This window comes from Denticeps clupeoides, chromosome 11, assembly GCF_900700375.1.
Source record: "Denticeps clupeoides chromosome 11, fDenClu1.1, whole genome shotgun sequence".
Taxonomy (NCBI): Eukaryota; Metazoa; Chordata; class Actinopteri; order Clupeiformes; family Denticipitidae; genus Denticeps; species Denticeps clupeoides.
In genome coordinates, this window is record NC_041717.1 from 19,129,084 (window position 1) to 19,143,254 (window position 14,171).

General features: G+C 41.9%; 3 protein-coding genes across 4 annotated transcripts; all 3 read right to left on the reverse strand.

The window, feature by feature from the left end:
* Positions 1–1,523: 1,523 nt before the first annotated feature.
* Positions 1,524–5,146, reverse strand: LOC114799924 (alpha-(1,3)-fucosyltransferase 9-like). Its single transcript, XM_028996899.1, has 2 exons — positions 5,058–5,146; positions 1,524–3,036 (listed from the first exon to the last, which is right to left on the reverse strand). The coding sequence occupies exon 2, from the start codon at positions 3,030–3,032 to the stop codon at positions 1,980–1,982; it is 1,053 nt and encodes a 350-aa protein (XP_028852732.1). The 5' UTR covers positions 3,033–3,036; positions 5,058–5,146; the 3' UTR covers positions 1,524–1,979.
* Positions 5,147–5,459: 313 nt separating this feature from the next.
* On the reverse strand, positions 5,460–8,464 carry LOC114799922 (alpha-(1,3)-fucosyltransferase 9-like). 2 transcript variants are annotated; one of them, XM_028996896.1, is made up of 2 exons: positions 8,379–8,464; positions 5,460–6,582 (listed from the first exon to the last, which is right to left on the reverse strand). In XM_028996896.1, exon 2 carries the CDS (start codon positions 6,575–6,577, stop codon positions 5,486–5,488), a length of 1,092 nt encoding a protein of 363 aa, XP_028852729.1. In that variant the 5' UTR covers positions 6,578–6,582; positions 8,379–8,464; the 3' UTR covers positions 5,460–5,485. The 2 variants fall into 2 exon arrangements, with proteins under 2 accessions (XP_028852729.1, XP_028852728.1); XM_028996895.1 differs by lacking the exon at positions 8,379–8,464 and adding an exon at positions 8,219–8,243.
* A 3,189-nt stretch (positions 8,465–11,653) lies between these two features.
* On the reverse strand, positions 11,654–13,722 carry LOC114799683 (alpha-(1,3)-fucosyltransferase 9-like). Its single transcript, XM_028996480.1, has 2 exons — positions 13,644–13,722; positions 11,654–12,759 (listed from the first exon to the last, which is right to left on the reverse strand). The coding sequence occupies exons 1-2, from the start codon at positions 13,720–13,722 to the stop codon at positions 11,654–11,656; spliced, it is 1,185 nt and encodes a 394-aa protein (XP_028852313.1).
* Positions 13,723–14,171: the final 449 nt, after the last annotated feature.

Genomic DNA, 14,171 nt, shown 5'->3' on the forward strand with positions numbered 1-14,171 from the left:
ATTACAGCCTGTGTGTGTGTGTGTGTGTGTATATATATATATATATATATATTTTTTTTTGTGTGTGTGTGTGTGTGTATTTTGCTGTAACCATCTAACCATCAAGTCCCCTGTGCTCAGCTCAGCCAATATGAATTCCTAATACAGATGCCAAAAAGCAACATGAGAGCAAAAAAGACTCCAATTCACAAATGAGTGTTGCACAAACAGCCATGCAAATATCTGGTAGGAAAATGCCTTTCCTGCCAACCACACACACACACACACAGAGAATCATCTGTGGACTCAGCACTAACCCAGTAAATAGAGCCTAGCTTCGTTAGTTCCATCTGCATCGACTTATATCCTTATTTATTCTTTTTTTGCATGAGGAATGGAGTTTTCCAGTCATATAAAATAAGATAAGATGATCTTTTATTAGTCCCACAAGCAATGTGGACAATACAAGATAAAAAACAATAGCATAGACAATATGCCGAATGTATAATATAAAGAGTGAAATATTCAAACAAATGGTCTGGAAAAAGATGGAAGTACATGATGTTTCTGTTTGCCTGCATGAGTGCGCAGTCATATTAACATATTTAATAGTGTGGCCACAATATCCTTCCACACACATTTATGTCCAATTTTCCTTCCAAAAATAAAAAAATTCTACAATTCTAAATGCAGTTTTTTTATTTTATGGCTGTTCCAAGTCCATAGAGAAAATGTTGTTTAAAATTAATTTACTGCTCAGTGATAGGATCATTTCCATGAATTCACAAGTAGTTGATTTAAGAAGTTGTGCTTTACAATGGACCAGAGCTTCTGTGGCACACCTATGCTGCAGGAGATTTTTCCATTAATTCTCAGTCAGCTGCAAAGCCATCGACCGCGAGTAAGTACATTTACATTTAGGGAATTTATCAGACGCCCTTATACAGAGCTAATTACAATCAGTAGTTACAGGGACAGTCCCCCCGGAGCAATTTAGGGTTAAGTGTCTTGCTCAGAGACACATGTGTGGCGTGATTCCTGTGTGAGTGGTGCATTTCCTGTCCCTGTTTCCAAGTCCCTGTCCCAAAGTAAAGCCATCGACCCTGAGTACACAATGGTAGTAAGGTTCATAGGCGAGTGTGTTACCCACTAGGCTACTAGCACCAGTAGTAATAGGGACAGTGCCCCTGGAGACACTAAGGTGTCTTGCTCAGAGACACGATGGTAATGAGTGGGCATTAAAACTGTGATTCTGTGGTTGTCTTGGTCCCTACATGTCTTGTGGCCTAGAACTTTAGAACAACACACAAGTCAAAACAGCCTAAAGGAAGGTATGGTCCAGCGGGGATAACTCAAACACGCACAAAAGTTAACAAAAAGGGCACATAAAGCTAAAAGTCTAACACAGGTTAACAACAAAGCGTCTATCACACAAAGCAACAAGACACACAAATGAGATCCCCAACGGAGCTCCTTGCAGATGTCTGTGGACCCTGGGGACCTCCCAAAAGTGTAAGGGCCTAGCAGACCCTGGGGACCTCCCAGACACCATCCGAAGTCTCTTTATATAGGTGGAGGTGACCAATAGGCAGATGGTAGGTGGAGCTGGTAGGCTTCAACTCTCCCCACGAAGTCAACCTTAAAGGGGCAGGACACAAAAACACAGCCAGCGACACAGAACATGGGGGAGCACAAATTCTGGAACGATGTGGTACAGTAATCAGATCCAACAATAGGCACAATACTGGGATGTGTGCAAGAAAGCAATTCTAAGGCAGTTCTGAGGTGGGGTGGGTTCTAAATAACACGCCCCTTTTTCCTAGACTTGTCAGGATCAGGACCAGCAGACATTCAGACAGCTTCATGATGTTGTTCTGGTGCTGTTTCCCCTGTCCTGTTCGCCAAGTGATAAGCCATGTCTCGTGACATCGTGCATATGCGTCCTCCGTCCTCGCCATGTCCAGCCATCGTGACAAGACTGAACTGGTCAGCCTTGGACCTCATTCATGACCAGTAACATTGCCGTGAAACCACCGGTAAAGGTCGTGGACCACATTATAGCTGCTGTCTGAAGCCATGTGATCGCAGGCCAGGCAGATGGGATGGGTGAATTCGTTCTGCATACCCAGAAGATGAGGCGTAGCCTTGAAGTATCTCCTCCAGGTGAAGTAACTCAGGTACCTCTCATCGTCCTTGTCCAGCCGTAAGAGGAATTCTGCTAGTGCTTTGGGATCAGGGAAGTCGTTGATGTGAATAAAAGAGTCGGCGGGCATGAACTCTTCGTAATTCTCTCTGGGCGGGCCCAGCACCACCGGTACGGTCCCCGCTGCCAGCGGGCCGTTGACCTTTTCGGTGATGTAGTCTTTGTGCAGGGAGTTCTCGAAGGCGAGGTAGAACTTGCAGCTGGCGATAGTGGAGTAGTACTTGCTGTATGGCAATCTGTATCCTGTCACAGCTAAACCATAAATGTGGATCTTAATATGCTTAACTAGTTTAAAGTAGTACTGCATCCGGGTGGAGGTCCCAGTCCGAGTGTCATTGTTGCTCACAATCCAGCAAACAAGTTTGTCTTTTTTTGGCAGGACAAACTCGTCCTCATTCCTGACAATGCGTAGTTCATTGCGTGCAGTGATGCTTGCATATCTCCTGTAGGACAGGGTCAAATTGAACACGTTTCCCAGACCTCTCTCCCGCGCTGTGTTGGTTGGAGATTCGACGTTGAACCAGATCCATTTCTGGTATGGTGGACGTTTGAGAGGAATGCGTTCCAGGAAGAGACCAAAGTTCCTCTGAAAGAAAATGACTCCGTCTGCTACATTATATAAAGACCGATTATCCGTCAGGACACAGCTGTGAATGTTGAAGATCCGTCTGCAGTCTTCCAAGTCGAAATGTACTCCCAGTGGCCAGGACCACAGCAGAACAAGGGGCTTGTCTGACTTGTGCAACGTCCTGGATACTAAACAGCTCAGTGAGATGATTTTGTAAAATATTACAATTAATGACAGCCCTAGTAATGTCAGGAAACACCTAGTAGATTTGGTAGGCAACATTATCCTGTAAAGAAATAAAGAATATTTATATTATTGCATATTTTATCACCACATTAAAGCATCATTGCTCAATGAAGCTTTTGTACCACTGATGCAATAACTTACAACCGATTGCCTTGTTCTAATATCAATTTTCCAATTGCAAATTTTCATATTGATGCTGATATGCAAAATGCTTTGAAATATTCAGCATTCAGAAGTACTGCAAAAGAAAACTAAACAAATAATAATTATCTAGAGATATAAATGACAATTTATTTTTCATTTCATAAAATCAAACAATTACTTTTTTTAAATTGTGCACAGATATTATCCGGTGAATGTAATGATTAGACTGAAATGTGACCACACCTCTTTTCACTGTGTTATGGCTTGATCTGCTTGTAGCATGATGTTAATAACATTCCAAAAATGCAGATTTGTCCAGTGATGAATGCTATACAGTACATTTGCTCATTATTTTAGCCACATTTTATGTATTTGAACACATTGACATCTTACGTCTCTTTTAGACAGAAATCAGATCTGTTTGATGTTTATTTAAATTTTATATTTATATGTAATATGTTCATCATAATTTTTAGTTTCTTAAGTGTTTATTTTAAAGTAGTGCAATTTACAGTCTATTGGTGCACTCAGGGTTTCATTTCACTGCACGTTATGTGACAAATAAACTCTTTGAATCTGAAATATACACTTGACACTTTACTTTGAATCTATACTTTAAAACAGTGTCAAATGTGAAAACTATTAAAATATGCAAAACCTGGAAATGTTAAGATAATACCATATAATGAGCTGAGCATAACATATAATGTCATATTGTATGTGTTAAATTATTATTAATAATAATAATAATACATGTTATTTCATTTTATTTTATTTTCAGCCTTTCTAAAACCCGAGGTCACCTTACAGAATAATAAAAAATTATAAATACATATTATATAGATGCGTAATATACAGTACAGGCCAAAAGTTTGGACACACCTTCTTGTGTCAATGTGTTTTCTGTATTTTCATGACCATTTACGTTGGTAGATTCTCACTGAAGGCATCAAAACTATGAATGAACACATGTGGAGTTATGTACTTAACAAAAAGTGGAGACCTGGCCTCCACAGTCACCGGACCTGAACCCAATCCAGATGGTTTGGGGTGAGCTGGACCAACAAGTGCTAAACACCTCTGGGAACTCCTTCAAGACTGTTGGAGAAGCATTTCAGGTGACGACCTCTTGAAGCTCATTGAGAGAATACCAAGAGTGTGCAAAGCAGTATTCAGAGCAAAGAAACTAGAGTATAAAACGTGTTTTCAGTTATTTCACCTTTTTTTGTTAAGTACAGAACTCCACATGTGTTCATTCATAGTTTTGATGCCTTCAGTGAGAATCTACCAACGTAAATGGTCATGAAAATAAAGAAAACACATGGCATGAGAAGGTGTGCACAAACTTTTGGCCTGTACTGTACATATTTGTAGTCTTTTTATTACTGTTTGCACCCTTGCGTGTCATGTCTGATCTTGATTAGAATTTTTTTTGGTCTCCCTCTCGTGCGCGCGCACCTCTCCCACGTGCGCGTCGCCGCAGGAGCGGCCCGAGTGTCATTTCCGTGACAGCGCTGTCATGGCAGAATCCGTGTTGTCGCACATGTTTAAAGAAGTTTCTCAAAGAGAAAAAGATTCTACTGTTATGGCGTTGGGTTTAGGTTTAACCTCGAATAAACACTCACGGAAGTACCAAGTAGTTTTTACGTATCATGAAAAAAGGGTTGACTGTGACCGTATACATGTTGCATTATATTATTAATGCCTTCAGAATGTAATAAAAAATTATTTTTGTTTGAGTCACATCGTTATATATAAGCGTAATTATTACACTCTGCGCGTTCTTCAACACACTTCCGCAGCACAAAAACGACGGATTGATACCTGGCAGTCGGTGCAATAATATATTAAATAACATTTAATATATTATTAATATTAATATATTTATAAAATATATATATATATATAAACTACTACCTGTATACGAACACACGTGTGTGGGCTTGTTTAATCCCTTTTCTCCGGCTGCACTTCCGACGCGACGGAGGCACGCTTCTGGCCCGCGTAAGCCCCGCCCCCTCGCAACGTGCGAGAAGGGGGCGTGTCACGCCGCCGTCACGTGACCACGCCCGACACCTGCCCGGTTAAGTCAGATCCATATTGGGACCATATAAACGCTGTACTGTACGGTGTTGATTTAACGTTGGCAAGTTTGCCGTGTGCGTCTGTGCAACAGTAGAATCGCAGTAAGCTTCTGCGAGGGCGTGAAGGACAATATTTGTAAATCTAATGTCTTTACACGTAATTTGAAAAACAAGCCTTTACTGTCTACTGATGCCAGGGTTTTTTGTTTACAGTGCATAACACATAAAAGGTCAAGAGGAAGACTGGTGGTGAAGATTGTTTCATCGTCGCCACTGATGCCCCACCACGTCACCGTGATACCACTCAAAAAGGTCGTGGACCACATTATAGCTGCTGTCTGAAGCTATGTGATCGCAGGCCAGGCAGATGGGATGGGGGTATTGACTCCGCAGTCCCAGGAGATGTGGCGTAGCCTTGAAGTATCTCCTCCAGGTGAAGTAACTCAGGTACCTCTCATCGTCCTTGTCCAGCCGTAAGAGGAATTCTGCTAGTGCTTTGGGATCAGGGAAGTCGTTGACGTGAATAAAAGAGTCGGCGGGCATGAACTCTTCGTAATTCTCTCTGGGCGGGCCCAGCACCACCGGTACGGTCCCCGCTGCCAGCGGGCCGTTGACCTTTTCGGTGATGTAGTCTTTGTGCAGGGAGTTCTCGAAGGCGAGGTAGAACTTGCAGCTGGCGATAGTGGCGTAATAATCTTCGTAACGTAGCCTGGATGCTGTTACTGCTTGACCGTAGACGTTGACCTTGACGTGTTTGACTAATTCAAAGTAGTAGTTCATTCGCGTTGTTGTGCCGGTTCCAGCGATGGCATTGCTCGCAATCCAGCAGACAAGTTTATCTTTTTTCGGCAGGACGAACTCTTCCCCATTCCTGACGATGCTTAGTTCATTTCGCACAGTAATGCCTGACCCTCGCCTGTAGGTCAGGGTCAGATTGAACAAGTGCTCCAGGCCGCTTTTTCTCGCTGTATTGGTGGGCGACTCAACATTGTACCAGATCCATTTCTGGAATGGAGGACGTGGATTCGGCGGCATGTTCTCCAGGTTCCAACCAATGTTCTTATGGAAAAAAATGACTCCATCTGCTATATTGTACAAGGAGTGATCATCAGTCAGAACACAGCTGTCGATACTGTAGTATTTACCACAGTCAAAGTATATTCCATGTGGCCACATCCACAATAACAGGATGGGCTTTTCTGCATTGCTCACTCCAGTCGCAGGTCCCATGATATCTGAACTATGTGAGGTGAAGGAGTTTTTATAACACATGTACAATAGAACCAAAGAGCCCACGCCAAGAACACCGACCAGGATCAGGGATCGTCGATTGTTGGTCAATGTATGCGCCATGTCTCCTGGAAATAAATTGACAGAATTCAAACATTGTCATATACACTTACAATCTTTTCCTACTTTTGCAAATGAACTTAAACCATAGACTTTCTTTTCTGTGCATAAGGTTAAATCCTTGATTTTTAAATTAAATCAAGTGCTTTGATTTAATTGATTTCAAAAGAATCAAAATGAAGGAGGTAAAATGATGAACACTGGTTTAGGGTTTACTTGTAATTGTAAGCAGAAATAGTCAGGAGAATGTTCTAGTCAACTCATCAAAAGTAAGTGAAAGTGAAGTGAAGTGATTGTCACATGTGATACACAGCACACAGTGAAAATTGTCCTCTGCATTTTACCCATCACCGTGAGTGAGCGGTGGGCAGCCATGACAGGCGCCAGGGGAGCAGTGTGTGGGGACGGTACTTTACTCAGTGGCACCTCGGTGGTACCTTGGCAGATCGGGATTCAAACCAGCAACCTTCTGATTACAGCAACCACTTCCTTAACCACTAGGCGACCACTGCCCCAATGAGTTGGAACATCATCATAGCCAAGGTTTGTTAGTTACGTAATCCCAGAAATGCAACTTGTCTGGCATAAATCAAAATTCCTTATTTTTTCTATTACGTGCGTAGTGTACGAGTACCCTCAATTTTTTTGGACTGTGCATAGCTATAAGATATGCCAGTTATAAAATAAATAAGATAAAAAATGTTTTATTTATTTAAAAAAAAAATAAAAAGGGATCAAGTGTACCAATCTGTAAAATAGGTACCAAACCTGACATGACAGTAGTGTTGTGTATTAGACTAGAAGCATGTCATAGTGGGGTGGGATCAAAGTGGGGTTTCAGCCTCTTCTAGTTATGTATGTGAGCAATAAAGGTTACATATGGGCAACTCCGCAATCTGCTGTGAATAATGTGGCCGTGTCCTATAAGAAAGAGAACACACGCCAAGATACTACAAGCAGGTTACAAAATATCCTGCCTTACAGCCTCATAGGAAAGTTACATATCATTATTATTATTATTACTACTACTACTACTATTACTACTACTACGGAAGTTAATTCATTTGGTCTTGTTCTTTTCATATTAAGACACATTAATACCTACTAGTTTTAAGAAACATTTTGTGTTTGTGGCGCCACCTGGATGGATGCCTACCACTAAAATTCATTATGGTTCACATATGGCTCAGAGGTCAATTTTGTACAATATTACTGAAAGTTAAGTATTACAAGAGCTTATCAGAGGTTTTGTGATGAAAATGTTTACAAAAAATAGTTAACATTCCTGTCTTAGCACCGAGACTCCATATTCTCTTTGGATGTTCAAAACAGAATTTCATACATTCACATCTACTTAATCTTTCATTTTCTACTTTAGAAATTGTAGACCCGCAAAATAAGGCCTTCATGTGACTGGCTTTAACAAATTTTAGAATTTCATTTTTACACCATCATACTTAGTACAACAGTACTAAGTTCAGTTCCAAGAATAGAAGATTATAAGGTAGTAACATCAAAAGAAGATGCACATAACACAGAAAATTACTGAATAAATACAAATCTATTTTTACTCTCCGTATATCACCATTGCCATAAAATACTTTGTAAGCTAGTTACTGACTTAATCACAAAGTCCATTCTCACCTATTGTCATCGCCCTTTCCTGCCCTTTCCTTGTAACCAGAAGAACAAGTTCCACAAGGCAACTTCAAGTATAACAAGGCATTCCTTCACTGAATGCCTGTTCTGACAATGGGGTATGTTCCTAAACAAATTCACATCATTAAAAGCAGATATTCCTCACCTAATCACATTTCGTTCCTGTCGCGGTAGCACTGGACATGAGGTGCTGGATCATCCGCATCCTTCCTTCCTGTCATTCAAACTAGACTGTAAAAAAAAAAAAAGGTGTGTTCACAAGTGTCACATTTCATTGTGACATGCTGTCTGTACCTCTATTGGATGGCACTGCCGGTGCATCAGTAACACCCACGTCCCATTACTCCAGTGTCCGTGTGTTAGTACCCTTTTAACAGAAAATGATCCACTGATTCACCGAAGCGCTCCATGTGCTGACGTGATAGGCGGGTTAAGGCGTGTTGCTGACTAGTTAACCACTTTACTGGATAACTGCTCAGTTGTTTGGTGTGTTTAAACATGGCTGAGAGTGTGAGATCGAGAGAGAGAGAGAGAGGCATGTCATATGATGCTCGCCATTACACCATGTGTTGTGAAACTGGAGCGTAGTTTAGCTTTTGTTGCAGCAGCGCTGGATACCCTGGAAAATGTGAATCCATACTGGGGCTTTGACCTTTTCTTGTCGCCCTTCCATCGGGGTTTAATTGTGCACTTTAGTATCAACACCCATCCTCCAAAATCACCACAATGTAAACCAATAGACACTTTAGTGCGCACATTCAGATTGGATTTTTCTTCCTGCGGTTTTGCACAACCCAGGAAAAAGTAATTGTGACATAATGAGCTCGGACTGACTTTATTATCAATGAACTGTGCTTTATCTGGAAGCCCAGCAGCAGCAGCAGTAAGCGGGCAAACCGAGAAGCTCATACTCACGTCCCGCATAAATGGGTGTGATAGAGTTTAGAGTACACAACAACGTTCAAGTCAGCTCCTTATTATTCGAATTGCCTGTTCCACCTGAAATACTGTTCAGCAAGGCTGCAAAACAATTTATTTTACATTGAAATGCCCATATTCACCATTAATCTACGTGCACATGAGCAAAGTTATTAGGTCAGTTTTACAGTGAAAAATGTTTTGGGTCAGAAAGGCATTGTTTGCTACTATTTCTCCACATCCTATTTTACCCTTAACAAGTGTGTTTTTGGTGGCCCAGAACTTTTAAACTGTAGTTTGTCCATTCATCAATCCAATGTACAGTTCCCATGTGAAATTTCCAGTGAAAACAGCGTTTTCACATGATACCATTTCTAATAGTTCCGATTTTTCAGTGGGACCCGAGATCATCACCATATACAGACTTAAAACTTTCTTTATTTCTGAAACAGATTTCCTGGCTGTACGCCTCACTGATCTACACCTCATACAGGTACAGTACGGGTTTCGGAGCCTGCTGAGCAGTATTTTAGGTGGAACTGACAACTCGAGTAAGGAGATAAGATCAGCATCGTGTGTTTTACCTTGTGAGCTGGTTATTAGATACTGCTCCAGCCACTCACAGAATCAAGCATGTCTCAGAGGACGTCGGGCAGTGGTGTCCTACCAATTAAGGAAGAAGACCTGAAGTGACAATCACTTCACTTTTACTTCATCATTGACAAATTGTTGAAAGATGGCGGGTGCTTTGCAGAGGCCAAACGGGACGAGCAGACTCTCGTCATGGCCCGTGGGAGTGATGAACGTCTTCCATTGTTCACCCTCTCAGATGCTAACACGATTGTATGCAGATCTGGGATCTAATTCAGTGTAAATAGTGAGGGCGGTGTTGATGAGAAATAGGGGTGCAATATTCTTGGTGGTATTTTTGTTGAGGTCTCTGTAATCAATACAGGGCCAAAGCCCCCCCTTCCTTCTAAGAAACAAAAAAGAAACTGGCTGCAGCTGGAGAGATGGAAGGTCGAAGTGTCCGATTGTGGAGACCTTCGGCAATTAACTGCTCCATGGCTTTAAACTCATTGGTTGAAAGGAAATAAATAATAAATGGTCACTTTATCAGAGCTCCAGAGGTCTTCTGTGGACAGAGGAGAACCTTCTAGTAAGACAACCATCTCTGCAGCAATCCACCAATCTGGCCTGTATGGTAGAGTGTCCAGACAGAAGCCACCCCTTAGTAAAAGACACATGGCAGCCAGCCTGAAGTTTGCAAAAAGCAACCTGAAGGACTCTCAGACCATGAGAAACAAAATTCTCTGGCCTTTGGTATGAATGCCAGGCGTAACGTTTGGAGGAATCCAGGCACCGCTCATCACCAGACCAATAGCACCCCTACAGTGAAGCATGGTTGTGGCAGCATCATGCTGTGGGGATGTTTCTCAGCTGCAGGGACTGGGAGACTAGTCAGGCTAGAGGGAAAGATGACTCCAGCAATGTACAGTGACATCCTGGATGAAAACCTGCTCCAGAGGGCTCTTGAACTTGGGACTGGGGCAACGGTTCATCTTTCAGAAGGACACCGACCCTAACCACCCAGCCAAGATATCAAAGGAGTGGCTTCAGGACAACTATGCGAATGTCCTTGAGTGGCCCAGCCCAGCCTTAAAATGGCTGTGCATCGACGCTTCCCATCTAGCCTGATGGAGCTTGAGAGGTGCTGCAAAGAGGAATGAGCCAAACTGGCCAAGGATAGGTGTGTCAAGCTTGTGGCATCATATTCAAAAGGCTTGAGGCAGTAATTACAGGCCAAAGGCGGATCGACAAAGTATTTAGCAAAGGCTGTGAATACTTACGTACATGTGATTTCTCTTTATTTTATTTTAAATAAACTTGCCTAAAGTAAACTCAAGTAAACTTTTTTTTCACATTGTCATTATGGGGTGTTGTGTGTAGAATTCTGAAGACAAATGCATTTAATCCATTTTGGAATAAGGCTGTTACATAACGAAATGTGGAAAAACCGATGCACTATGAATACTTTCCAGATGTACCGTTTAGGCGGTTCTACTTACTACCGCATGCTTTTAGGCTGCAGGCTGTAAAGGTTTAGGATACAGACACTCAGCGTTGAAAAACTGATGATAATTATCTGTGTTGCATTCTCTAACAGCGGTCACATTGTCATTTGTGTCAAACAAATTGTGAATTTGTTATAACCTTAAAACAAAAGATGACTTACTCTGAGCTTGAAATGATGCTCGGAGCATTATTGCTCTCATCACAAGAAGCAGAATATCATAAATTCCAGGATACATTTTCATTGGTTGTTGTGTTTCAGTTTTGCCCAGAGAGAATACCACAATTTTTGGTCCAATGGCATTTCCCAACAGAAGATTAAGTGTACAAATATATATATATATTTAAATGTCATAAAAATTTAGTATTTCTATGCAAATTAGCCACATCACAATTAGAACAACACCAGTCAAGAAGGCTTTCTCAATTTCACCGTTGCCACTGATGCCCCACCAAGTCACCATGATACCACTCAAAAAGGTCGTGGACCACATTATAGCTGCTGTCTGAAGCTATGTGATCGCAGGCCAGGCAGATGGGATGGGTGAATTCGTTCTGCAGTCCCAGGAGATGTGGCGTAGCCTTGAAGTATCTCCTCCAGGTGAAGTAACTCAGGTACCTCTCATCGTCCTTGTCCAGCCGTAAGAGGAATTCTGCTAGTGCTTTGGGATCAGGGAAGTCGTTGACGTGAATAAAAGAGTCGGCGGGCATGAACTCTTCGTAATTCTCTCTGGGCGGGCCCAGCACCACCGGTACGGTCCCTGCTGCCAGCGGGCCGTTGACCTTTTCGGTGATGTAGTCTTTGTGCAGGGAGTTCTCGAAGGCGAGGTAGAACTTGCAGCTGGCGATAGTGGCGTAATAATCTTCGTAACGTAGCCTGGATGCTGTTACTGCTTGACCGTAGACGTTGACCTTGACGTGTTTGACTAATTCAAAGTAGTAGTTCATTCGCGTTGTTGTGCCGGTTCCAGCGACGGCATTGCTCGCAATCCAGCAGACAAGTTTATCTTTTTTTGGCAGGACGAACTCTTCCCCATTCCTGACGATGCTTAGTTCATTTCGCACAGTAATGCCTGACCCTCGCCTGTAGGTCAGGGTCAGATTGAACAAGTGCTCCAGGCCGCTTTTTCTCGCTGTATTGGTGGGCGACTCAACATTGTACCAGATCCATTTCTGGAATGGAGGACGTGGATTCTGCGGCATGTTCTCCAGGTTCCAACCAATGTTCTTATGGAAAAAAATGACTCCATCTGCTATATTGTACAAGGAGTGATCATCAGTCAGAACACAGCTGTCGATACTGTAGTATTTACCACAGTCTTTAAAGTCAAAGTATATTCCATGTGGCCACATCCACAATAAGAGGATGGGCTTTTCTGCATTGCTGACTCCAGTCGCAGGTCCCATGATATCTGAACTATGTGAGGTGAAAGAGTTTTTATAACACATGTACAATAGAACCAAAGAGCCCACGCCAAGAACACCGACCAGGATCAGGGATCGTGGATTTTTGGTCAATGTATGCGCCATGTCTCCTGGAAATAAATTGAAAGAATTCAAACATTGTCATATACACTTTGATAGATTCTTGGGATCCGAGGTTCGAAATCCGAGGTCAAAGATGAGACTGGGTGATCCTTCTTAGTATGCAGGTTTTATTGCAGAGGAATAAAGTCATTTTTACAGATGTTACGTTCGCCTGTCCGTATTCCTCTGACATTCCACACTTGGCAAACCCACAGTTCTTATACCTTTCTAACTGTAGCTGGAACCAGCACGGCTGCCAACTACCAGACAATGTTTATCAGAGCTTGTCCTTGCCAGGAACGCATAATTCCATAAAAACGCAAGGAACACACACTAGAGAAACAGAAGCTAGACGCTAAATAAAAGTAGGCTGCACACTATATATGTATTTGTGTGTGTAAAATCATGCTAAACCCATGCAAAATCGAATCTTGTTACTTTTACACCTTTTTTCACAATGTTGTGGATAAACTCCACCCATAGACTTTCTTTCTGTGCATAAGGTGGAATCCATGATTTTTTGGTGCATTTAATTCATGACAGTAAATACTAAAATGGTTTTTACTTCATATTTCTTTGTCTAACATTGTAGACCCACAAAGTAATTACCTGATGCCTCCCTGCGATTGGTTAATAATATTTGGCATAAGTTTAACGAATTAAAAATCACACATATTAATGTAACATCTGGTTTCTTCTAAATGTATGGTTATTGGTTTTTGTTTTAATGCAACATGTAGACATTGTGAAATCATCGAGGGAACTGTTTTTCCCTCCTTATTTGACCGTTGCCAAAAAATATTTACTACATTACTTGCTTACTTAATCACACAGTCCGTGCAAGATGTCCTACAAAAGTGCACAAAAATCATTAAAAGAAGATATCCCTCACCTAATCTTCCCATGTCATTCTTGTCACGTTGGCACTGGACATGAGCTGGTGGATCACCTGCATTGTTCTTTCCGGTCATACAAACTAGACTAGACTGTAAAAAAAAAAAAAAAGGTGTGTTCAAAGGTGTCACATTTCATTGGTGACATGCAGTCTGTGCCTCTATTGGATGACACTGCTGGTGCATCAGCAATGCAAAAGCATTCAAAGCGACCCATTACATCCCATTACTCCAGTGTCCGTGTGTCAGTACCCTTTTAACAGAAAACGAACCACTGATTCAGCGAAGCGCTCCATATGCTGACCTGAAAGCCGGGTTAAGGCTGACAAGTTTTTACACTGTAGTTGTCGTGAGCTCAGATTTTCCCACGATAACCACTTTACAGGATAACTGCTCTGGCGTTAGATAAATAACGTTGGCTGTAATATTGTGTTGTTTTGATGCGTTTAAACATGGCTGAGAGACGTGTGATATTATGCATGCCGCTCACCAATACAACCGGTGTTGTGAAATCGGAGCGTAGGTTA